At 40.9% G+C, this 25,909-nt stretch overlaps 1 protein-coding gene across 2 annotated transcripts in view; it reads left to right on the top strand.

Annotated features, from left to right (window-relative positions):
• The first annotated feature begins 775 nt into the window (after positions 1–775).
• Positions 776–25,909, top strand: part of LOC115234677 (zinc finger protein ZIC 4-like) — a 34,240-nt gene continuing 9,106 nt past the window's right edge. For both annotated transcript variants that reach the window (XM_029805908.1, XM_029805917.1), the window contains exon 1: positions 776–2,279. In XM_029805908.1, coding sequence (XP_029661768.1) covers positions 1,349–2,279 — 931 coding nt within the window. In that variant the 5' untranslated portion in view covers positions 776–1,348. The remainder of the gene's footprint in view (positions 2,280–25,909) is intronic.

Raw genomic sequence — 25,909 nt, forward strand, 5'->3', positions numbered from 1 at the left:
TTCCCATAATAATTATAGAAATTTTGCAGAAGTTTTTAATACTTAGTTTGGTAAAAAGACTCAAAAACGTAGTAAATAGGTACTGTTCGATTTTGATGTAAAATAGTATGAGATAATGAATTAGTATTTAGACAGCAAGTATATTATGTTTATCCAATTTTGTTTTGTTTTCTCTTAATATACGCGGTGCCGGTCTTCAGACTTTATAATTGTGCTAATTATCGCGTATCTATCACTAGAGCTATTGCACGATAAAAACTAAACTTAACGACTACGAAATAAAAAACGGCTTGGAAACTAGCGCATAAAATGTCTGTGGTTACATTCCAAACGAGATGTTTATGCATCAAGAGACGGGGAAACACTTCTTCGTCGTGTATAAAATCGCGGAACCTTATCATTTGCACCTTCCCCCGATATTGGGCGTGAACCGAGAGCGGAACATGCGCCTTGGTGAACATTTTGCCTACTTGCTTGTGATAGGTTGATCAGCGTCTCTCTATCTGATGATCACCAACGCTGTCGGCGCCAATGGGACGTTGGTACCGGTGGGGAAACGATCAACAGTGGGTACGGACTCGGTTCAGGAAATGGCGATTTGGAAGGGATGTAAGGCGGCGTTAATCACGGTGGGGTAGAGAAGCACCAGGTTGGTCGAGCTTTAGTAAGAGACAAAAAAGAGACCAGAACGCCCAATGAGAGAGAAAGGAAGGGATGCCTCGACCGCGTTACCTCGGCAGGAGTTCTAAGTTTTCAGTCCCGCTGCGAACGCAGCAAGTAGCACACAACGGGTGTTTTACCATCTCTGAACGAGGCGCCGGGACGCCCGGGGAGAAACGTGTGTATAAGCGCACAACGTGCGCACGGTTGCGGAGTGCTCGAGTGTCTCTAAGTATGATCGATCGGAGATACCGTACTTGCTGTCAAAACTCGTCCGAAATGTATTCGCGCGCAATCGCGCGATAACGAGTAGTTCCAAGCGGGAGATCATTGATATCATTGTTGTTATACGTGTAAAATTGTGTGTCAGTCGCGATGGGACGCAATGGTGGATTAATATGAAATTGTTAGACGCTACGTGTTTTCACGAAAGCTTAGAACGACAAAATAAATAGTGAATCTGGAATAAAGTGCAGGCTATATACACGCCTGATAACGAATCGATATTTTAGCATTCACAATTGTATATTATCGTCGACATACTTGACTTATTGCTCTAGGAATAAGGATATATTTTGTCTAACACGTCGTGATATGTTACACGCCGTTACTGTCTTCTCTTGGTGCTAATTTCCGAAGAGAAGAAAAGAGAGAGTTTTTTTTTTTTTATCAACGTTAAAAGTCTAACATGATGAATTACATAGACGGTGTATCGTCCCAGTTGCATCATATTACAAATCTGGGTATCAAGCTGTCACCCGGGGGCGGCGGAGCGACCGGTGGATCAACCGACATCGTCAGTGTTCAACCGCCCCCGGGGGTCGAGGCACCGTCTCACCACTTCCATCACCAGGCTTACCCGCCGCATCATCCACACACGGCCACCCACATGGGCCCCTCGCACATGGGGCATCACATGGGCCCTCATCCGTCTTACGCGGCGCGCGACTTCCTTCTGCGACGGGAACATGAGTTCAACGCGACGGCAAGTCCTACCACGCCCGAGAGTGGGTTGAGTCTTTTCACGTCGCTGCATCACGACGGTACGGCCACGACGATGCAGCAATTTCCACATCATCCCGGCCAGCATCCACTGGCCGCCAGTCACTATCCCGGGACACCCTATTCCCAGGATGCCAGGTTACCATCTCATCACCATCAGTATCTCGCTTCGCCACATTTGCCGCCATCTTCGATTCAGCATCCGCAGCATCCGGGCATGCCTCATCCGGGTCATCCTTTCATGAGGTACATGAGGAGCAGCGACGGACCGGTTGGCGGCCCCGTGATCACCAGCGGTCAACACCAGGAGTATTCGTGTATGTGGCTGGACCCGGATGCCGGTTCGGGAAGAAAGCTCTGTGGCAAACTCTTCAACAGCCTCTCCGACATCGTGGGGCATCTACAGATGGATCACGTGGGCGGTGCCGAAAGTACAACGCACGCGTGCTTCTGGCAAGGTTGTACGCGCGACGGCAAAGCCTTCAAGGCCAAGTACAAGCTCGTCAATCATATAAGGGTGCATACCGGCGAAAAACCCTTCCCGTGTGTACATCCAGGTTGCGGCAAGGTCTTTGCCAGATCGGAGAATCTCAAAATACACAAGAGGACGCACACCGGTGAGCACCGTCATTACTGCGTGATTACTAGTTTTACATCATTTATTCAAGGATTCTCTTTTTCTTTCTCACTAAATCTTTTATCGATCTTATATTGGATGAAAACTATTGCATTATATCATGGTATGATTGGCCTATTAATCTTATATTTAAATTGGTTTTATTATGTGATGCATATATGTACGACGAAGATCTTCGTGTAAAAGAAACGTAAATATAATCTTATTCATTTCAAAATTGCTAGTAAATGAAAGATGTTAAGCGTATATCAAGCAGGAAACATTTTATTAGATATGTACAATAGAATATTTGTGTAAATAATGTAATACGTTTTAAAATTATAAATCTAATACGACTATAATATTATATTATTTCCTAAGAAACTGATGCACGCCGGTATCAATGTCAAATGATAAAATTGAATTTAAAAAAATCGAAAATTAGATTCGTATAAACTTTATTCATGCGAGAAATCAGAAAGACATAACACAAAACGTCGCGCTTTCTCAGATCTGATTTAGACTCGAATATGCCCTTTCCACGAATCGATTCATCTCGACCGACGTTGAGAGAACCGTATTAACTACGTTCTCGAAAGATCTACCGCAAACCGCCAAATCGTATAAATTATATCCCGCGTGTAAACTAGCTCCTTCGTGAGTCATCCTCGAATCTCGCCGGAACTCGGTCGAGCGTGAGAGAATGATTAATTCAAGAACGTCACTTACTCTCCGTCGCGAAGATTACAGAGAGATAGGTAGGCAGGTTGACGGTTTCTGTGTTGTGTATTAACGGTTTCCACTGATGTAGCGAGATCACGCGGGTTATATACTAGAGTCACGTAAATAAGACGGTGACGGTAGAGTTTACTTTGTTTTGTGTCTCTCTAATATTTATTCCCGGGTCATTTTTTTTCGTCCATTTATCTTATCCACGAGACGCCGTCGGCGCCTCGAGCCGCTTCAATATAATCAACCGGCTGTTTACGATGACAAGAATTTTTCGGGGTGCAATTAAGAAATTACCGTGCCGTATATCGTGTCGTTTTATGCCCGACGGATCTGGGCAATGTATTTGCATATTTATTCGTTGGACAGGCATCCCATCATTGGTCGATGCGACGGCTAGACGTTAGCCGTCTTGTCACTGAATCTGCTGTTGTTAAAAGATTTCTTTCTCTTTAAAGTTACTAATTTGTAGTTTTTTTTTTTTATAGAAGTCGCCTGTGTTATTCCCCTTTTTTATATTTATTTTACAATAGATTGCGAGCATTCTAGGATATAATATCATGTTGTTTTCAATGTGCAATAAATGACAAGTGTGTGTTTTATCTAAAATAATAAATCAATATGTAATAATTATTGTTTTTTATCATTATTATTATATATAAAGAGAAGATCTAATTTTTTTTTTTTAAACACATGGAACTTTCATCATTTTAAAATCGACGCAATTAAAATTCATATAATTATAAAAACTAAATACAATAATTGATCTATTCTTATTCTTCATCTCTTATCAACCTTTACGTACAAATATAATATTGTATCTACATATTTTATTCATTAAACGGTCACACAGAGAGATATTTTTCAACGAATAATTTAAAGTGTATATCGAAAAAAAGAATATATATTTTTGTCAGCAAAATATGTAATAACTCTTAGTTGATTATCTGGAAAAATTTATTATTCCCATCACGTAATCTAGAAACACGTGCGGTAACACGCCGAATGTGCATATTATTTCGCGCTCATCCACCCGCTCTTAATGACTTTTAATAATGAAATCGCGTACGGGGTGTACACCGACATCCGCAGGTGCCCGTATTTTCGGTCGCACGATGCGGATTCGTGCACTCCATCGTCGTACTCCACCCCGAGATGGAGGGCAGTATATCACGTGTGATTAAATTTCGTTTTCATTTATAACAAACGCCACCCTTCCGACGCCATTGTGAAGTGTGTGAGCTCTCTCTCTTTCTCTCTCTTCCGTAAACCCCCCTCTTTCCCGACGCTATGCCACCCTAAATCGTACGTTGAGATATATATGTTGTTATAACAACTATTGTGTGTCCCCTACGGAGAGCTTGAGACCGTGTTTCAAAATCGCTTGGATATTTATACATTCGCTATATAAATATTGATTGCTATCGCAATTCGAGATTTAATGTAAGATTTCCTTTCTTTTCGTATTAACGACATTATCAATGTTACTTTCTATTGCGCGATCGATAACCGTTTCATATCGATTTGAGCATCCAAAATTCTCTCAAGCGATTTTCCGTCAAACTCGAATGCAAAATGTTTACTTATAAACGCGATATTGACCCCTCCTAATACGAAGAATATTTAATAAATGTTTAATAAACTCCGTTTAAAAAATCGAAGGCGCCAACACAGGCGTCGTGATGAATAAAAACTCATTTCTGCTCGTGGCGACCCTCGTGCGACCCTCACCGAAATAAATTGGCGTTTTCGAGAAACGATCCTCGATCCACGCACGGCTTCACGCATTGTTTTCGTACGTTACTCGTTGAACAAACGCGTACACGCATCACGCCTCTTTATTACGCTCATTTTTTTCTCCGCTCCTCGCACGCTTTTTTCACTTCGCCGTCCGTCGAAATACAAATACGATTTGGCAGCGCTACTTCGTCCCCTCGCAAGTGGCACGGTAAATATTTTCCTCGATATGTATTCCATTCCACACATTCTGTGCCATTGTTTTCCTCAGACAGAGACAAATTTAAATGATGTATAATTCTACTCGTCGTTATCTCGAGAATCAACGCTGTTTAAAAGAAGTATTAAAATTTTAGAATAAATTATGCAATGATATATGTAAAGAAGATTGTTTTTTAAAAAGCTAAGATCTTTTAATGCTGAGTTTCTTCTATATTTTCACTTCAATTATATGTATATTTTAAATATTGATTATATCAATATCAATTATATTTTTAATAATATTATAAAAATGTGGTCGATAATTGTACATTAATTGTGAATAAACAAAAAATATTTATTACATATATATTTCCGATTACATTAGTAATTTTGAAATGTAATTCAGAATTAATAGTGCTTTTTAATTCTATCTTTAAATTATTAATTACTGTTGAATTATTAAATACTGTTGATTTGCTTTCCGCGATTATTTAATAATAAACTTCAATTTACTCTAAATATATTTCTCTTTTGTATATATAACATATATAGGAATAATTTATTTTCTAATAATAACAGTGCACCACGATTGTATAGATATTATCATAATGTGATAATATCGTGCTTTAGCACCATAAGGATTCCAAGCACAAAATAGCCAAGTACGGGACTCGGTGACGTTGCATTTAACGATGATCGATGAAGCGCAGCATCCATTAGCATAGAAATGATTTCGAATCGCGGTATCGAAACGCTAGTGTACCGTAACTGTTGTGCCGGAATACGGGCGAATTGAGACGAACTAAAATGTTGCCGTACTCTCCGCGGTCTTCGCGACATAAAAAGCAAATTGTGAACAAATGGTCGCAATCTGTTTGTCGCTCGCGCATATCGGTAAACAAAATGTACGCTGCTTCGAATTGTTTTCGTCGCCGAAGAGAAGATCCGTCCTATTAATCCGCAGATGCGACGACCCGGTGAGACGATCCGGTCAGTCATTAGGGATAAATCGATATGCATTTTAAAGCAGCTTACTCCTTCTCGCAACAGCAGGGGGAAGAGCGAAAAAAAAAGGAAGCGCGAAGAATAGTCTGTTACACGCGCAGAACCGATCTTGCGTGTGCGTGGAACGAGCAACGGCGATTGGTCAGATCGACAATGGATCCCCTTGGCTTGTACGCCATTGGTCAGGATTTTCGGAGGGTTAGACGCGGAGAATAGGGGGATGATATTGGGATGAGTCGTCACGAGGGGTGTCGTGGAATAAGCGTTAAGTAGGGGGCGAAATACTGTGTCGGGGGAAGAGCTAGAATGCGCGACGACGACACAGGCGAGTAAATGGCTATTCGCTCAAGCTGCGACGAAACTTAGGTATGAAAAAGTTACGCGAACCGGTTTCGTTGATCCTTTAATTGTCGCCGCCGATGATAAACAGAATACGGAAAATACTTTTTTCAGTATTCTTTTCGTCGATATTTTTTTGAGAAGAATTGTTGGATTATTTCGATTTTTTTTTAGAGATTGCGAATTTAATAGAGGCTTCATGCGTTATTAAAATAATGCAAAATAAATGGAAATCTGTATTAAAATAAGATTTTTCTTTTCCAGGAAAAATCGATAAATATAAATCACAAAAGAAGATCAATTTAATGTCTCAATTGATTAATTATTGGAATAATCGGATAATTTCTATATGGACATACAATGAAATGATGACAGACTGAGAATCAGGCGAATCGAAATGATGAATTATTTGTTGCATTCTTTGCGTATGTTTGTAAAAAGAAGCTGAATTATATTTCTGTTTTGTTCTATATATCTTAGAATAATACATATCACCGGCAATCGCTACCATTTTGCCGGAAGTCACGCTGTCTCCTGAGATGGCTATGGTAGAGTTACCGTTTTCACGACCGATCCGGAGGGCTCGCGATCGTGAGTCGCCGCCAGCCAGCGTAAAGGCAATTACTCTCGGCGGAGGCTGGCATATTTCGTACTCTTGCACCGTCGGGATACGAATAGAGCGTAAAACATCCTGGCAAGAGAGAGAAAATAAGATAGAGAGAGAGAGAGAGAGAGAGATAGAGAGAGAGAAACGGCAACGGAAAAGTACAGAACTGGTGCTTCGCTCTCGTACTCGCTTCGTGTCGAGCGGTAGGAAGGATGCGTCTCGAGACGGAGAGAGGAGAGAAGGAGAAGCGAAAGCAAAAGAGAGAAAGAGAGAGAGAGAGAGAGAGAGAAAGAAAGAAAGAGGTGGAGCCGGGATAGGTAGAAAGGCCATGAGAAATTATGAGAAGAGAAGTACGAGGCCACACGAGGAGCGTTGCCCGAAGCGCGAGGCGATATTTGCTCAACCGGGGAGCTACCGACTGGAAATCGACGGCGATCAGCAGCGACGGGTGTACTTATTTACGCGTGTGAATAATGACATTTTCGGAAATATTTGGCGGAAAACAAATCGGGTCGCGCAGATTCGCATGGAACACGTGTAGAAATTTATTGAAACACAACGAAATTCGTATCCACGCGAAATCAAACTTTGGTTTCTGGAAATTTGAAATGGGTCGAATGGAATGTATGACGTCGAAAAGATCTAAAACAGGGAGATCCAGTATCTCATCTAAGAATATAAATCGGAAAAACCTGCACGAAAATTAGTGCAAATTTTTATGCCTGACAACGATATAATCAATCAACAAAACACCAATACGTATATTTCTACATTTTGAATTTACTATAAAATATCAAAAAATCATCTTTCAGAATATATCTCGAAATATAAATGACGATTCTACGAAAACTTTGAAACGACAGCATTATTAGCACCGGAAAATTTATTGCATAATGAATTAATCATAAGTCATACTTCGATCAAGAGATAAGCATACGAAATATCAGGAGAAATGGGTGATGAGTAGATTTCTGTACCGTTCTGTGCCAGCTTTTGGAGGGAAAGATGCAAAGTTAATAGACCGTAAACCTATTTAGAGAGGCACGATTTAGGCGGAGAGGAGGCCACGCGAAATTTATGCGTTTTGCGTAACAAAGCCGAGGAGAGAAATACTTTTCTAGGAACGATGACAGCAGCATTGCACCGAGGTCAGACAGGGGAACGATGCGGACGCGAGATTATCGTATCGACGACTTATCGGAATCTTTTCTGTCGGGAAGATCGATGGAACGAGACGATGGCGCGCGCACCTCGATCAGATCGAGAAACTCGATTTGGAGATAAAACATCGTGAAATCGGTCTGCTATCGTCCGAATGGCGGATCTGCGGTTGACAGATAATACAAATCTGCGATTTCGAGAATGTCCGACGAAGATCGATAGATCGTGCATGCATTGCGTATCTCTGACACCATCATCGGCAACAAAACGCAAAAAATTAATCTTTGAATTAATCTACTTTGGCATCCATTGATTTATTGGTTATCGAGATTAAATGAAATGCAACGCTCGGAGTAAAAAATCGTCAGAATTTGGTACATTGTATCAATCACGTCTCTCTCTCTTTCTCTCTTTCTCTTTCTATTTCTTTCTCACGAGAAAAATATAATTACTTATTCGTTCATAAGTTCCACGAATATGCCTACAATTTTATTTATGCCGGTAAATTTGTCGCTGATGACAAAATATATACAAACAAAATTATTATCGAACATTCTTAACAAGTGTTCTATAAAACATTATTTTGAAACAATAACTAATGTATTCCAAAAATTAGGCCAAATAAAGCTTAAAACATAAAATAATAATTAATTAAATTGTTTGAATAGAAAGCTATGTTTTCGTATTCTGGATTTATTTCCTGTACAAAAATTTTTAACGCGTGTAAATAGATTTTTCGATAGCCAAGATTTTCTCCGATAATTTTCTCTTTCAAAAATTTCTTTTAATTATGAACTTCATCTTTGAATAAAGTACGCGAGAGAGGATAATGTTTGCGATTGTGCTTTCTCAATGCGCTGCAAAATGAATCGCCCAGCGTCGCCGGCATGGTAAACAGCACGGAAAAGTCCACGAATAACCTCGTGGGTCGATATAAGGACCCGAGACAATCCTCTTCGCGCCTGCACCTCGAAAAGCAGCCGTCAATAAAAAACCACCCCTCGTCTCTGTTTATACCGCATGCTTTGTTACTTGACCGCCCACACTTTCATCGATCGTCCGACACGGCGTGTTTGCTCATCTTTGACAGTGTAAAATACAAGGCGACAGGAAAGGCGAAGAGAGACAAAACTTTATGTTTCCGTTATACATATTATTGAAGAACGAATTGAACAGCAATCGAATCGCGACATATCAATGCCACGTGCCAATATACGAATACAAAAAATTTATTTGGAAAAAACTACCATACTCATTTATCATAAAAATAGTCGTATCTTGAAATACAATAGTTCACACTTGTATCAAATAGAAATTTTAAATTGAATTATAGCTTGTTAGTGTCATAATATTTATCTACACAAAATTTTAGATAGCTAATAAAAATTAAAGTGTTATAAAAATTAAACATACAGTTTTGTAATAATAAATATTTGTAACTGCAATATATATAATCTAATTTCATCTACTTCATATTATTAGTTTCGTATATATATATTTGTTAATTGTTATTTTTATGATTTATGAGATCTTTATAAACGTTTCTTTATCATAAGTGATCTTATTTATTCGCTCACAAATTCCGGGGATTTCTCGATTTTGTCCGCAATCTTGCTTACATAAATAAATCTGCTGTTGACGACAAAAACTTTCGTCACATTCTTGACTAGTCTATAAAACATTGTTTACAAACAAGAACTAATGTACTCCAGAGACTTATATACCTAATATAAATATACATATATGTACTACACAAACATAACTCCAAACATTATAAAAAATAACGTTTACTAATAATCAGCACAAGATTATACGTAAAAATACATTTTTCATTAAATTTATATCGTTCCTTATAATTAGTTATATTAAATAACCAGCAAATTGTTTTTTTGAAAATCGCAGATCGAAAAATTATATAGAAATAAACATTTATAAAACTTAAAAATGTGATTTAATGTAGATTAAATTAGAAAAAAATTATACAAAAGAATATTATTCCACATTTTTTATTTATTTTTGCATAACAAATTATTTTCCCTTCCATTGGATTATGTTTTCCAATTTACTCTCTATATGCTTGGTATAAAAAACTATCACATTATATAATTAAATTCTATCAATCTAGATTATATTCTCTAGTTTTTATCGCAAAGAAAATAATTCTCAACGTATTGAATTAGTAGCCCTGATTTACGAGCGTCTCTCTCTTTCTCTCTCTGTCTTTCTTTCTCTCTTTCATCTTTTCAAATTATGAGGGTCCGATGTCGAAACACTTATCTCTCACTCGAAACTGATTTAGACAGAAAGATTTGTTGCAAAAGTGGCGGGCGTCCGGTCGTCAGACCATCTTTTAGTCGTGGCCCCCGGCATTCTCTCACCTATGAAAGCTCTAACGATCTCAGCTACGTGGTGCAGCGACGGTGCCGAAAGTGCGCCCTTAACCCGTCAATTTAGTTCGCAACGGTCTATAAAAATTGAATAACTCATTTTTCATGCGAAACGATAGAGCTCAAACGCGTATAAATAATAGACAAATAACGATTAACACACGCCACAATGATTTACACGCGATGCGTAGCATGTACTGTTGAAAGTTGAATTACACGTGTGTATACCTTAAAATAATAATATGTGCAATTCAAAAATTTCGCAAATATATTTTTGATATTATTATATTAACATAATATTTTATATTAACACAAGATTTTTAAAGAAACTCTTTTTATTTTACACGACAATTTTTATTTTTATTTGTTTGTTATCATTATTCTACATGTATAACCATGTGTTTTTAAATTAACCGAATAAAATATATATAATATAAGTATTAAACAGTCTTAAATCTGATGTCATTGTTTTTATATTAAACAATTTTTCAAAGAAATTAATATTTCAAGAAGAAAATAATTTCTTTCTCTCTCTCTCGCTAATAAGTAAAACAACAGTTCTTTCACCCACACACAGTTTGCTTCTTTCTTCTAAAAACACATTAATGAATAACTTAAAGCCAAAATAAAAACATTTATATTCTATTAATTAGTATATTAAATATTGAGAGATGACACGATTGCGCTTTATAAACCCAAAGCCTGCCTCTTGTTTGCCGGAAGAGAGCGTTGATACAATTGATAACATGCGTCAATATTGACAGATAGCCAATAAAGATCGAAACAACTGAATCGAGACTGGAACGATGAAAACCGAGAACGACTAAGGATGTAACCGCAACGCGGGTTAGTGGAAATTGGTATCAATATTCGATATATCGAATATTATTTGAGTATCCAGATACTTCTAGATATTATTCGATTGTATAATTAATTTATTTTAAAATAATTTTAAAAAATTGAGGGGTAAAATCGATTATAAGACTTCTACTATTAATATAAGATAAAATATGCAATGCAACCGTTTGGAATATTTTTTTCTGTTCGTGTAGACAAACAAGTGAATATTCTGGCAGTTTTTGCACAGATGCTGAATTTTCGGTTGAATATCAAATATTGTCCGTAATTTAATAGACACATCCAGTGAGTTTTGGTAACGTATTCGAATACACAGAGATTATTCAATCTATGTAGGCAGCCCTATTAAGAGTCGAACAGCACGTGAGTGGCTTCTTCAAAAACAAGACGAGATAATTGCCTTTCTAAATACGGGCGTACTCTTTGGCGATAGACGCCTGTAATAGTTGGTTTCTCTTGATCATTCAGCTGAAAAAATAACGAGGTGCCACGCTTACCAGCCCTTTTTCACGAACGTTCACTCTCTTACAATTACATAACGCATAAAATGGCTTCCATCATTAACGTCGCATCTAATATGAATTAACATCTCTTATTCCTTAACATGTCGTAATTTTCAATTTACGAATTATTTTTATTTGATTTTTCGCACTCACCTTCTTTGTTTGAAAAAAATAATGTATATAAGCTATAAAAGCTTACATTGTCCTAAGGTTATATCGATTCTTGACTTTGATAATTTCCGCTCGCTCGAAAGAAATTCTACATCTTTATTCTACATCTTATGATTAAAATTCTATATCTTATATGTCATCACGTTGACATTATCGAACAGATTCTTCGGATGGACCGTCGCGTCGACATTAATATTTTCGCATAAAATTAATACGGTGTCGTATGCGTGTATACAATGTCTCTTTGAGGAATTCACGATGTGACAAACAAGTTTCTCATTAACGTTGCCGTTTTACGACAGATTTTCTTTTGGGAATGCGCAGCGGTAATTGCTAACTGATGTGATGTCGTATAGCTACCAGACACAGAATGCCTCGTCCGCGATGAAACGCTCGCGACTCACATCACGCATCTCGGGATATTAACGCTCATCAACCTTTGCAATCTTATTTGCATTGACAGCGCGTCCTTCGTTGTAATCGTTGTAAATCGTACAACGTGCGATTATCAAGCAAATCATAAATCGTCGAGTAATTCCCTTCCGATGAAATAATGCGCATTCCATAGTGCAGAGCGATTAGAAATTAATTAGCGAAAAAATTCCTTGAATTTCCGATTATGTGCGTCTGCGTGAAAATGTTTGGATTTCATTGCGATTATATATATGTCGCCTTTCATAGAAATATCACGATAAGACGTCTTGCACAGCGCTAAAATACAAAAAGATGTCCTAGGCACCAGCTGAGGGGCTAACTATTCAACGATATATGACCATTTATGTATGCAAACGGCGAACATACGTTACGGATAATTATAGAAACAAAATTACATACAAGCCTTCGATTGTGCGAATTCGATCGCGTGGCGGGAACGCGTAACCGTCGATTTTCCCGCAAATTACGATCGTGCGTTCCCAATTTTTCGAGATGTTCTCTCCAGGAGAGCGCGCGGTTTCGCGCCGGCTGACGTAAATGCGTAGGTGCAAGATGCGGGATGAGATATCCCGCGTGCGCAGGATGGGTGGGGAAAGAGGAGGGAGAGGGGGAACGTGCGCTAAAAGAAATCAAACATTTCTGGTTATCTTCCACAGCCGAGGATGAGCTGTTCGACAAGAAAATAACTCCGCGCTCCGCTCTTCTGTTCGGAATTAAACGCTTTTTCTTTTTTCTCTCTCTCTCTCTCTCTCTCTCTCTCTCTCTGCGTTCTTATTGCTCTCCCGTCCTTCCCTTCGACTGGATATAGGTTGGTGGCTCGAGCGAGCCGGATGAACCGGCGGTGTTGTATAAAATAGTTCGAGGGAGCATTAAGCGCTGGTTAAGCGACTGTATATTATTCTGTTTGTAGCCAGACGTCCGCGGTCTGATGTTGCGATTCTCGAAAAAGTCCGCTGCACCGGCGCTCATTGACGTGATATTTCCCCGTGCTCCACACTGCCGTTTAATCGGAATTGGATTTTAACGAACGCGCGCTGAACGACACGCGCGGAATGCGCGTATATATTCATCGGATGATTAAATACCTCGTTTTCCGGCACGTGATATTTTCTCGTATACACACGTTTCAAGCTGTGATGCCCTTGATTTAAAAGGATTTTGAGAAAGATTGTGAGAGAGTCAGCATATATATTTTGGTTTTAACGGATTCGCGTGTTAATTGGAAAAAATATTCGTTTTTTTTTTTGGTGAATTTTGTGTAATCAACTTTAGCTTTTGTTTGTCACAGAAACTTTTGTCAAAGATCACAGTTTTCATATTCGGAGATTATAATCTATAAAGAAAGAGAGAGAATCAATTTTTTTAAAAGAAAGTGTATATATATATGTATATATATTCGAGAAAGATTGTGGAGAAGGTTAATGCTCAATTAAATTTTAATTAAAAAACAAATTAGCTTTATTTGACTAAAGAATTCATAGCCAGAGAAACAAGTAAGAAAAATATACATATCTCATATATCTCTAATTATCTTAGGGAAATCTCTCGAATTTAATTCCCGGCTTTATGTCGCAAGAATAGCCCCGAAGGGTTGAAATGCACAGCCGGTCATCGAGCAGTTTCTACTTGCAATTCCACAATCTTTTTTAACGGCGAAATCACTTTATATGGAAAGAGCAAGGGGAAGAAGGGGACATCTTACACGCTTCTTGTTGCGCATCAATATACACGAACCGGTAACCGAAGATGGGGTAAATCGTTCCGAGTTTCGCCATCGTCCGGTACGGTAGCTGCCGACCGAATAATACCGGGGTGCTTCCCTCCGATCGTACGTTAAAGACGCCGTCGTACAATGACGATCATCGAGAAAATATCGAGTGTCCGTAACATTATACTTTCGGTGTGGTTTTTAAATGCCGGCGTCGGTGTCGAGGCGTGCGCGCGCGTAGAATTACCGCGATCGTGAATACTTCTTGTTCGACCTTGTAGAGGATACAGGGTGATCGCGGTTTGGATGGAATGCGCCGATCACCACGAAGATTCGTCTATCGATCCATCGTATCCGCGATTTTTTTCTTTTCGGGAATTTGCGCGGTTCGTTAGAGAGATTTTGAATGTTTCGGATACAGTAAATGTTTAATCTATCATCGGTAAGGTAACGATGTGAGTTTAAAATGATATTTTCATCGATGATTCATTTTTATCTCTTTATCTTTTTATTGTTTTTATTATTTTTTAAAAATGGATATATATGTACATAATTTAAATCTTAATATGCTTAACAACATATTTCAGGATACATGAAAAAAAAAAAATTTCGAGTCTGAATTAATGTCCCTTATAAACCGTGGGAGATTAAGGTATTTGAAAGCCAGTACACCGCCATATTTTTGCGACAACTGTTGACACCAAATATATGCTACAACGTTAGCTTAGATTTAATTCTTCTTTATTAGCAGTGTGTATCGATTTGTTCCAACTCAGTCAGTCAAACGTCAAACTTTAGAAAAACCGATAACCACGTAACACACAATCTCTCGCGAACGATGTGTCGACCGAGTCAGAGATCAAGTCGAATCCTTACGAGGGGCTCATTATCGTAGCCCGTCACCCTTGTAACGGGTCGGTCGCGCGGGTCTACGTTTTTCCCACAGTTCTCTCCCGTCAGAACGCGCCGGAGGAACATTGGCGGACGAAGAAGAAGAAAGAAGACGAGAAAGGAGAAGGAGGGGGCGGAGGATCGGTCGGTTGTCTCCGTGGTCTGGTAGAAAAGGTCGAAAAAGGGAGAGAAGAGAGAGGGGAGGGGGATATAAATAAAAAAGGAAAGGGAGAAACGCGCGCGCGCGGAGGGAGGAAAAAAGGAGGAACGGAGCAGAGAGGAGCGGAGAAAACAAAACGGAATTGCGGCCTAGCTGCGGTGGATGATTTAGGGGGCGAGGGTCGCGGGTCGAGACCGGGCTCTGGAATGCCGGGGCCCTCTTCTTCTCCTCTTTTCGAGTATCCTCTTTTCTCTTGCAGCCTCCCCGGTATCTCTTCCTCGTATAGCGTTCTCTCTCCTTCCCTCTCTCGGGATTCTCTTCCACACTTTCACTTTGTGTCTCTCTACCTTTTCGTCCACGGTGGAATCGTCGTCGGGCAAAAGGCAGAGAAGAAGAAGAAGAGGAAGAAGGAGAAAAAGGAGGAGCAAAGGATGATAAGAGACAAGGATAACAGATAGAACATTTACATAGGTCGTTAGTGCGGGCAGATGTAGGGACGCGTTCGCGTCGTATACCCACGGTGACCGCGTGTCCACCTTGTGCCTCCGGTTCCTGACCGTGAGACTTCGCAACTCGGCACGGAGATCGACTTCCTATTGTTAACGTCGCGCGCGAGCGCGAATCACGAGCTGTTGCGAATAAACGAGCTCGTAATGGAAAATCGTCTGATTTCGTCTCATCAACTCGTTGTGCATGGAAATAATGTTTTTCATAACGATTTAATTGTTCCAAAATATAATCAGAGTGTCTGTATATGTATAAAAAATTTATTCTTTAAATTAACGTCGATTATATAAGTAATCGATATCGAGGAATTTTTCTCCCTTCAAGAAATGGATGAAGGCCAAGATACGGTTCAACACAGATGCTCTAATGGTGACGATATGTGTGTGTGTGTGTGTGTGTGTGTGTGTGTGTGTGTGTGTGTGTGTGTGTGTGTGTGTGTGTGTGTGTGTGTGTGTGTGTGTGTGTGTGTGTGTGTGTGTGTGTGTGTGTGTGTGTGTGTGTGTGTGTGTGTGTGTGTGTGTGTGTGTGTGTGTGTGTGTGTGTGTGTGTGTGTGTGTGTGTGTGTGTGTGTGTGTGTGTGTGTGTGTGTGTGTGTGTGTGTGTGTGTGTGTGTGTGTGTGTGTGTGTGTGTGTGTGTGTGTGTGTGTGTGTGTGTGTGTGTGTGTGTGTGTGTGTGTGTGTGTGTGTGTATGCAATCACCTGATATGTACATAATTTAAATCTTAATATGCTTAACAACATATTTCAGGATACATGAAAAAAAAAAATTTCGAGTCTAAATTAATGTCCCTTATAAACCGTGGGAGATTAAGGTATTTGAAAGCCAGTACACCGCCATATTTTTGCGACAACTGTTGACACCAAATATATGCTACAACGTTAGCTTAGATTTAATTCTTCTTTATTAGCAGTGTGTATCGATTTGTTCCAACTCAGTCAGTCAAACGTCAAACTTTAGAAAAACCGATAACCACGTAACACACAATCTCTCGCGAACGATGTGTCGACCGAGTCAGAGATCAAGTCGAATCCTTACGAGGGGCTCATTATCGTAGCCCGTCACCCTTGTAACGGGTCGGTCGCGCGGGTCTACGTTTTTCCCACAGTTCTCTCCCGTCAGAACGCGCCGGAGGAACATTGGCGGACGAAGAAGAAGAAAGAAGACGAGAAAGGAGAAGGAGGGGGCGGAGGATCGGTCGGTTGTCTCCGTGGTCTGGTAGAAAAGGTCGAAAAAGGGAGAGAAGAGAGAGGGGAGGGGGATATAAATAAAAAAGGAAAGGGAGAAACGCGCGCGCGCGGAGGGAGGAAAAAAGGAGGAACGGAGCAGAGAGGAGCGGAGAAAACAAAACGGAATTGCGGCCTAGCTGCGGTGGATGATTTAGGGGGCGAGGGTCGCGGGTCGAGACCGGGCTCTGGAATGCCGGGGCCCTCTTCTTCTCCTCTTTTCGAGTATCCTCTTTTCTCTTGCAGCCTCCCCGGTATCTCTTCCTCGTATAGCGTTCTCTCTCCTTCCCTCTCTCGGGATTCTCTTCCACACTTTCACTTTGTGTCTCTCTACCTTTTCGTCCACGGTGGAATCGTCGTCGGGCAAAAGGCAGAGAAGAAGAAGAAGAGGAAGAAGGAGAAAAAGGAGGAGCAAAGGATGATAAGAGACAAGGATAACAGATAGAACATTTACATAGGTCGTTAGTGCGGGCAGATGTAGGGACGCGTTCGCGTCGTATACCCACGGTGACCGCGTGTCCACCTTGTGCCTCCGGTTCCTGACCGTGAGACTTCGCAACTCGGCACGGAGATCGACTTCCTATTGTTAACGTCGCGCGCGAGCGCGAATCACGAGCTGTTGCGAATAAACGAGCTCGTAATGGAAAATCGTCTGATTTCGTCTCATCAACTCGTTGTGCATGGAAATAATGTTTTTCATAACGATTTAATTGTTCCAAAATATAATCAGAGTGTCTGTATATGTATAAAAAATTTATTCTTTAAATTAACGTCGATTATATAAGTAATCGATATCGAGGAATTTTTCTCCCTTCAAGAAATGGATGAAGGCCAAGATACGGTTCAACACAGATGCTCTAATGGTGACGATATGTGTGTGTGTGTGTGTGTGTGTGTGTACAATTTATTGGCGGATATCCTGCCTTTTTCAATATGTTCAATCCTGAGCTTACTGAAAAGGACAAGTATAGATCTCACTTCAATTATATTTGCCATTAATATTTAAAAAAAGCAACAAAGCGACAAAAATGTAGCATAATTCAAAAAACGTATTATCCTCAATATAAATTTTATTCGAAAATTTATCTACGCGCGTGCAATATATATATACGTAATATAGTTTTAAATCTAATAAGTTGGAATTTTAATGGATAAAACTCTACCTTGGCATGTTGTTTGATGCTATAAAAAATAGTCGTTAGTCTATTTTTCTTTTATATAGCCGATGATGAACACTACAAATTTCTCCTCTAATCTACGGACAAGATCGGGCGAACCTCCTGTCCTACGGACTAACGTCAGAGATTGACCTACAGGGCCATGTCAAAAATCATACGGATACATGTCTCAGGCCGTTTTGACGACGAGGCACACCGGCCATTTCGTGTATTGTTATTTAATTTCGTATACCCTCTCTCTTTCTCTCTTTTCTCTCTCTCTCTCTTTCTTTCTCTCTCTCTCTGTCCGGGAAATTATCACGAACGTATAGCACGTTATAATTTTTTCATAAGAAGCTTGGTGACGAGACAGTCTCGAGCTTCGAAATATTTAAAAATGGCATGACCTCATCTGAAATATTTTTCAAACGCGTATAAAATTATTTCTATCAAAAGTTTTCATGCACATAAGAATAATAGTTCTTCTTCTAGGGACAGATAAAATTAACATTGTATGCAGCGACACACATCACGACTATAAAAATCGTGAAAATTTACGACGCAGATAAACGCGATGTAATGATACAAATTTACGTCCCACAATCGTACTATAATCATATGTCGTGGGTATATATTTGATTGAACGCACAATTGCTTTATCACTATAATTCACTGAGCGATTTCAGAGTACGATTTGCTGTACAAAAATCATTTCAACAACAGTATTCTGTTGAATAATAAATAGGTAGATGGCAAGTAATATTTTGTTTGAGAATCGCGATAATATACGCAGCAGGTTACACGCGAAGATTGTTAATTTTACGCAGCGTATTTAACTGCCACTTAATAAACATAGAGCTTCGTGCGCAAGAATGTTATATTCATCGTAATTAAATAAAGGTAATAAGTTTTTGATAATAATACTGATAGCACATATATGTTTGTAGAATTATAATCCTGTCTGGAATCAAGCTATTTTAATTATTAAAAATAAATCAAATGTGTCAATTATAATATTAAATATAATGACGTTTGCGTAAATAGATAAAAACACAAATACAATTTACGATGTTTCTTCGAATAATATAATCTCATTGTCAGCAACAAAAGAATGGAAGATCATTTATTTCCGCACATTCAGATATTAAAAAAATGGGCAGTAATACTGAATATTACGATATATCGTATTAGGTGTATTACAATTTTTATATAGACGACAATAAAGTATACATGCATCGATGCATGTAGAAAAACGTCCGTTATTGTAGAGCGCGGATCTACGCACAGAAAAGATTCAATGCGGTCTCTTTATTAGTCATTGCTATCGCGCGAAAAAAGTATTACCCAAGTTCTTACGCGAAATACAGCAAAATTATCTCGCGAGTGTGAAAAGTCTCGATAAATAAAATTGCACCATGAAACGACATGCGGGCACGCTAACGGCGTATCAGCGATAAAAAGGGGTCTGCGGCAACGTAAGCGGATGGCGTGTCAATAAGAATTATATGTATAAAATACACAGAGATTCGTATCGTGCAAGAAAAGTAAATGCAATTAGATAAAGATGTATATCTTATGGAAACTTTACGAAACGCATATACGCGAGAGAAAGAAAGATACGAAGATTGTCAAATATTTCCGTATGTGCGTAAATGCATAAAGATCTAATTACGTATCTTGCACGAGTATTTAAAATTGTTTGCTCTTTCCATTTTCTTTGGGGGAGGAAAGGGCAAAGTAATAATAAAATATGGAATAAGAAAAAAATCAAATATTGGATGAAATGCCGTAAAAAGTAGTTTCTTTCCTCTCTTCTCTCTTTCTCACTTCTTTTCTTTCTCTGCTTTTTATCTATATAAGAAAAGAGACAAGTCTCTCTCTCTCTCTCTCTCTGTCGCGTTATATTTACGAAGAGTCTCTACTACTCTAATGGTTTCGATGCGCTCGGACGCACGCGTACCTGTCCCGCGAAGTACGTATGTGTGCACATATGCGTGTGTCGTGTGCACACGTGCGTGTGTGTACGCGCGCGTGGGGCGATTCCTCATGCGCGCGCGTGTTCGGCGCACACGCCCGCACACACGATCTTCGCGACAGCGATGGGTAGAGAGGGACGGGGGAGGAAGTGGGGCGCGGAGAGGACGCACGGGCTGCACGGGCGTGAATTATGCCTCGCGCGAGATGTCAAATTGCTCGCCATATCGTAAAATATACAACTCCGCGCGCTGTGGGAAACATTATGTTCTCGGTCCCTTTACCTCTTCTCCTCTCGCTGCCCCGGTCGTTCCCACCTTCAACCACCCGCGTGTCTCCCAACCGCTTGTCCACCCTCTCACACGGGCCTTCCCCACCCCCGCTAGCCTGTTCCTCGCACGTTTCTCACCCCCGCGCGCGCGTCCAGATCGTCACGATTCGCAAATAAATTCGCGCGGCGCACCGCAATCGTATTAACGTCGAAACGGCTTCGAATGCAGCCTCCCCGAAATCCATTTTTCTGTCGGTCGCGATATAACCGTCGTCGTTACGCGCGATCGTATCTCGATAAAATGATTTGCGAAAAGGGACAGTTTGTGAATCGCGAGGACGCGGCCTATTTCGTGATAATAGCCATTGGTAAAATACTTGAAAAGGCACAATTTCATCGATTTTTTCTACGTCATTTTGAGAAATTTATATAAATTTACCTGCCTGTTATATTAAGCCTACTTTTTTTAGACGTTTTATAATTCGCAAAAGAATTTAGAATAGGATTTTATTTATTATCTTATGTATCGTATATTTTGATTTTTTCAAATGTTTTTTTTTCTATATAGAGTGCATAAAATTAGAAATAGAATTCCATCAAATTGTAAATCGTCTAAGGCGAGTTGTACACTCGTTACGAAATAAAATACACGAGACACGTCTATGTCCAAATGTCACATTCACGAAAGCGATAACATTCTCGTGCGTCTCTCCGATGTCCAAAGCATAATGTACCTGCGACTCACCCGCGATCTGATTTAGCGATCTTCCCGCCACGCCTCGCGTCTAATCGCTAGATGAGAAAGAAAGAGAGAGATAGTTTCGGAGCCGTTCATTAATAAGCCTAAAACTGGCCCACACACGAGAGTAGCCTGAAGTGAAGTGCCCCGCCGAGAGAGATCTCCCGAGCCGGAGATGAAAGATCCATCGATGATACATAGTATATATCGACGCGAGAAACCGTCGAATCATCGACCGTCAATAAATACCGATCGATCCCGCGCCAGCGTCTATTAATGACTAAACGTCGGCTAACCAAATTAACCGTGACTAAAGTGCGTTTAACTCGGCANTACTCGTATAACATTGTTTCTGCCTTGAGCCGTCCCGGCTTTATATTCCGATTATCACGCGATAAATCGCGACCGTGATTCGCCAGTGATTCTGCAAGACGAACTAATAATATTCTTTGACGCGAATCTTCTTGTGCTAATAAAAAAAATTAACACGATATATCGAGTGTCTAATTTAAATATCTGCAATTTGCACTCAATTTGAAATATAGTTTTATATCAAAATATGAAACAAATATTATATCCGATAATATTTGAGATTTGTATAAAATGTAAAAAACGCTGCAAACGTAATAAAAGTTTCAGGAAACATAAATGTTTTCTAATTCATTGAAAAAAATAATATTCTAATAATATTTATAATTATTTTCATATCAAAAATCACTTGTTCTCGTCGATATTATCATAGTCTGTATTCCATTAATATCAATTACAAACAGTTTAATAAACAGGAAAAGAACTCTCTCGCGCAATCGAAGGAATTTTATTTCCATGACGTTTAATGAAACTTCTCCGAGATTACTTGCCGTTACCAGTTAATGTATATTCTCTCATTCTTAATATATATTCCCCCTTTTCCTCGTCATTTTTCCCCCTCGTCTTTATATTCTCTCAAGTATCCGTCGTGCGAGGTTTCCCCACTTAATCCCTGTCCGTACGTAAATCATGAACTTCCTTCTCGACGTCTGCGAGAGGGTACTTGGCAGGACTCTCCACGAAAAGGAAGAGTAGGGTGAGACGCGCGGGGACGGAGAGAGAATTGAAACTTTTCTGGAAAGCTGTTTCCTCGAAACTTGTCCGCATGTTTCTCGCTCTATGAACGGATAGAGTGAAAATTATACAAAACGACAACGTAACCGCACAAAATCTTTTCTCGCTCGCAAAAATTGATCCTCGAAGGCGGCGAGAGGTGCCCGAAAGAAGAAAAAGCGGCATATTAGACGCGCAGGACAAAAGGGCCACGGAATACCGCGAATAATGGCCCGAGGGAACGTATAGCCGAAATACTATCGAAGATGAGAAAGAGATGAGAAGAAAATATATACTATATATAGAAGAAGCGCGCTACTACTCGAAACACAATTCGTTCCGCTTCTCAAAACCCAAAACTGCTAATCCGCCGATGTTTCCCTTTGACCGGTCACTCCTCCTTTCTCCCTATCTCTCTCCTTCTCCTTCCTCTCATCTTCTCGCTTTCTCTTAAAAATGTAACCGGCAATCTCTCGATGGTTCGAGATGGCCGCGGAAAAGCGTCTTCGGTTCATCGGCGGATTCGACGCGGAAAAGCTCTCGGCACAATGGGTCTCTAACAAGCCCTCTGTCGCGTCAGTATTCCAATATTCCTCCTTCTCCCTCTCTCTTTCTCTCTCTCTCTTTTGCCTTCTGCCAATGCCGTTTAGCACCAGTGCACAAAGCTGCAACAATACCTCGCTGAATTCCGTTCCTGTAAGCCTGGCGCGGGGCCTATTTTCGTTTTTCTTTCCAAGGATCTCGGAGCCGTGCCGAAGCATGCGGCCGACGTCTGTTTGCACGCTGTTTCCACGAAGAGTGCCACCGCGCAAAAGTTGACGAGACTTTCAGTAGCCCTTGAATGAGGAATAAGAGCTAGGCGCGCGTGTACCTTTCGCCCCGATGAGAATCTTTGATCCCTCTTAAGGACCCTCGAACGGCGACGATTGCCGTTCCGGCTTGTTCAACTCGCCTTCAGAGAGATACTCTCTAGCCGACATCCGCCATTTTCAGTTAACGTAAAAAACGTGTAGGAAATCATATTGTTCGAGCGAAATTATTTACAAACGCGAATTGATTATGCATTAATTAAATTACGCATCGCGATCATCGTAATAGAAATATTTCTCGTAATAGAGAGTTAGAAGCGTAAAGTAAAATCAATTAGAAAATACGACGGGACGCGTATCTGCGTCACGAACTAGTTTAACTCGGAGTCGAGTTTCTTCTCTCGTGCTCTCCTTGGGAGCGCACACACACTACCACCAGTAGTCTTAATATTTCGCAAGATCTCTAAACCGGGACGGGCGTTCGTCGCTCGCACAAGTTTTACGGGCGGCCGAACGATTTTCAGAGACGCGTAAAACACAGAAACACGTTTCCTACGGTATAGCGAAGATATACAATTACGAGTTAGAGATGGGCGCAAAGAGATATTCCGCACCGTGACAACTATATGCGCACGTGAGTCATTCCGAAAAAATGCCACCTTCCGCGAATAAGTACCGCGCGCTTTGCATGCGAATATCTCTCGGCGTTCAGGGACGTACAGGACCGCGGGAAAAAAATCTCGCTTCTCATCGATTGCCCGTTCGAACACAGCGATGTGCATAGATATCGATCGTTATCAATCTATTGATATCGATCCAAGGAATAGCATCATGAAAATCGTTATCTTATCACTTTCGACGATCTTGAAAGAAATGAGACTTGTAATATAAATATCGAGATAATTAGCCATACGATCGCGTTATCCGATATAATTAATCTATCACAATGACAACTCGTTCGTCGCGTTGCGTCGCCCAAAGCTCAGCTCGTAAAAAATGCCGCGAGGAATGTTGTGAGAATTGTACCGATGTCCTCGTTCCGTGGAAGTGATAGGTCGACGGTACCGACCCTGGTAATTCTAGACGGACAACGGCATACCGGGCCTCGTGGCGCCCTATCTTTTATGCCGGCAGTTTCTGAAAAATCTTCGAGTTTGATCTTCCTACAAGGGAGACGGAGATGGTCAGATCGTGGAGGCCAAGGCGAGAGAGAAGAGAAGGAGAAAGAGAGAGAGAGAGAGAGAAAGAAAGAAATCGGTTGTCAGCGACAGCAGCACCACGTGCGCGCGCGCTGGACCTGGCGGCGGCGTTTACATAAACACGTATAAACGTCGTGTAAAACCGACGCGACACCAGCCTCCCGCTCCTTCTGGATGCGGGCGCGCGCTCGTGTTCCTGTCCGTGAGAGGGTCCGCAACGGTAGCGTCCCGGACTCAGATAACGCGCAGGGATATACGGCCCTAAACTGCGCCTACGTGCGGGGACACTGGGCTACCGAATTTTCAAGAAGTCACGACAAAACGTCAAGATAGAGAGCGGCTAAAGAGACGCTCGCGCGGAACCGGATCAAGGATGACGACGTTTCTTAGTACGTCGCGCCGCAGGCACGCCGTGGGCTGCTGGATCGTTCTACATGTTTCGCTGAATATTTCTTTTTCTTTTCCTGTAGTGAAGAGGAAGCAAATAATATAAATTTCATCTTTTTTTTCACATTTAGTATTATCGTTCGCATCGATCCCGGAATTAGATACGTAATTAAATCTAGAATGATATAGTAATTTCTTAGACGGCTCTCAGAGAAATGGAAAAAAAAAAAACCGAGATCCGCCTCTAGTTCCATCACAGCGTTATTTGGGTTAACCGTTATCTTATCCTGACGCGATCTTTGGAGGTAGCAGCAGCCTCGTGCTTTCCAATAGACATCAAAAGGTGGGTATATCATGGAGGCCCGTGGGGCCTCCCCGAGGCTCGACCTAGAGCGTTAGCGCGAGCGAGACAGAATATAGAGGCGAAGAGAGAAATAGAAGAGAGAGAAAGAGAGAGGGAACGAGCAAACACTCGAATTACCTTGGCAAAGAAACATCTGCCGATGGCGCTCTCCCTTTCAAAGCCAACATGGCAGAATGATCGGCGCATCAACCGGTAGTTACGTTTACCCACGGATCTGCGGTTCTTTTTTTCCTCGCCCGTGCTCTTTTTCCCTCGGCCGACTCTCTCCCTCCCCTTTCTCCTCCCCCCAGTTATCTGCTCTTCGCGCGCGATCATCTTGGCAAAAACTCTGGTTACGTCCGCAGGACATCTCCTCGAGCTTCCGTCTCTTCTCTCTCTCTCTCTCTCTCTCTCTCTCTCTCTCTATTTCTCCTCTTCTCGCGGACAGGCGCTCGTGCGGAAAGAGGAAACGTTCTCGCTAATACAGATCCGGGATCCTGTCCCGTCGTGATTGTAGTATCGCGAACGAATCTGTGGGTACACAAAATGCAGGTGCTACGTAAACATCCCGCTGGCAGAGAGCTATGTCGAATGACCCGAAATGACAGAAGCGATTGGAGAATCAACGTTGAATATATCGAACGCACGTTGGGTTTCGCGATTCATATTCTCGGAAATATACACACGAGAAAAAGAGAGAGAGAGAGAGAGAGAGAGAGAGAGAGAGACGATATCTCTCGTTCCATCCGATATCGTGAACGATGATTAAAGCGCAGCGATTGTTTTCATTCTCCCGCGATATCACGCCGCAAATGAAATCACCATCTTCCCGTAGAGCGTGGTTAGAGATTTTAATTCCTTTCGAATATATGTCTATCCCCGACTCATATCGCAACGTTTATCACTCTCGCACTTCGACGTCTTTCCAACGTGAAAAAAAAGAATTACCAATCTCGAATCTCTGGCTCGAGCCGCGGAACGAAAATTGCTCGGCGGAATATAAACGGCAGCAAAAAAGAACGGTCGCAAATGAGATTTGCGAAACA

This window comes from Formica exsecta, unplaced genomic scaffold (assembly GCF_003651465.1).
Source record: "Formica exsecta isolate Colony F162 unplaced genomic scaffold, ASM365146v1 scaffold108, whole genome shotgun sequence".
Taxonomy (NCBI): domain Eukaryota; kingdom Metazoa; phylum Arthropoda; class Insecta; order Hymenoptera; family Formicidae; genus Formica; species Formica exsecta.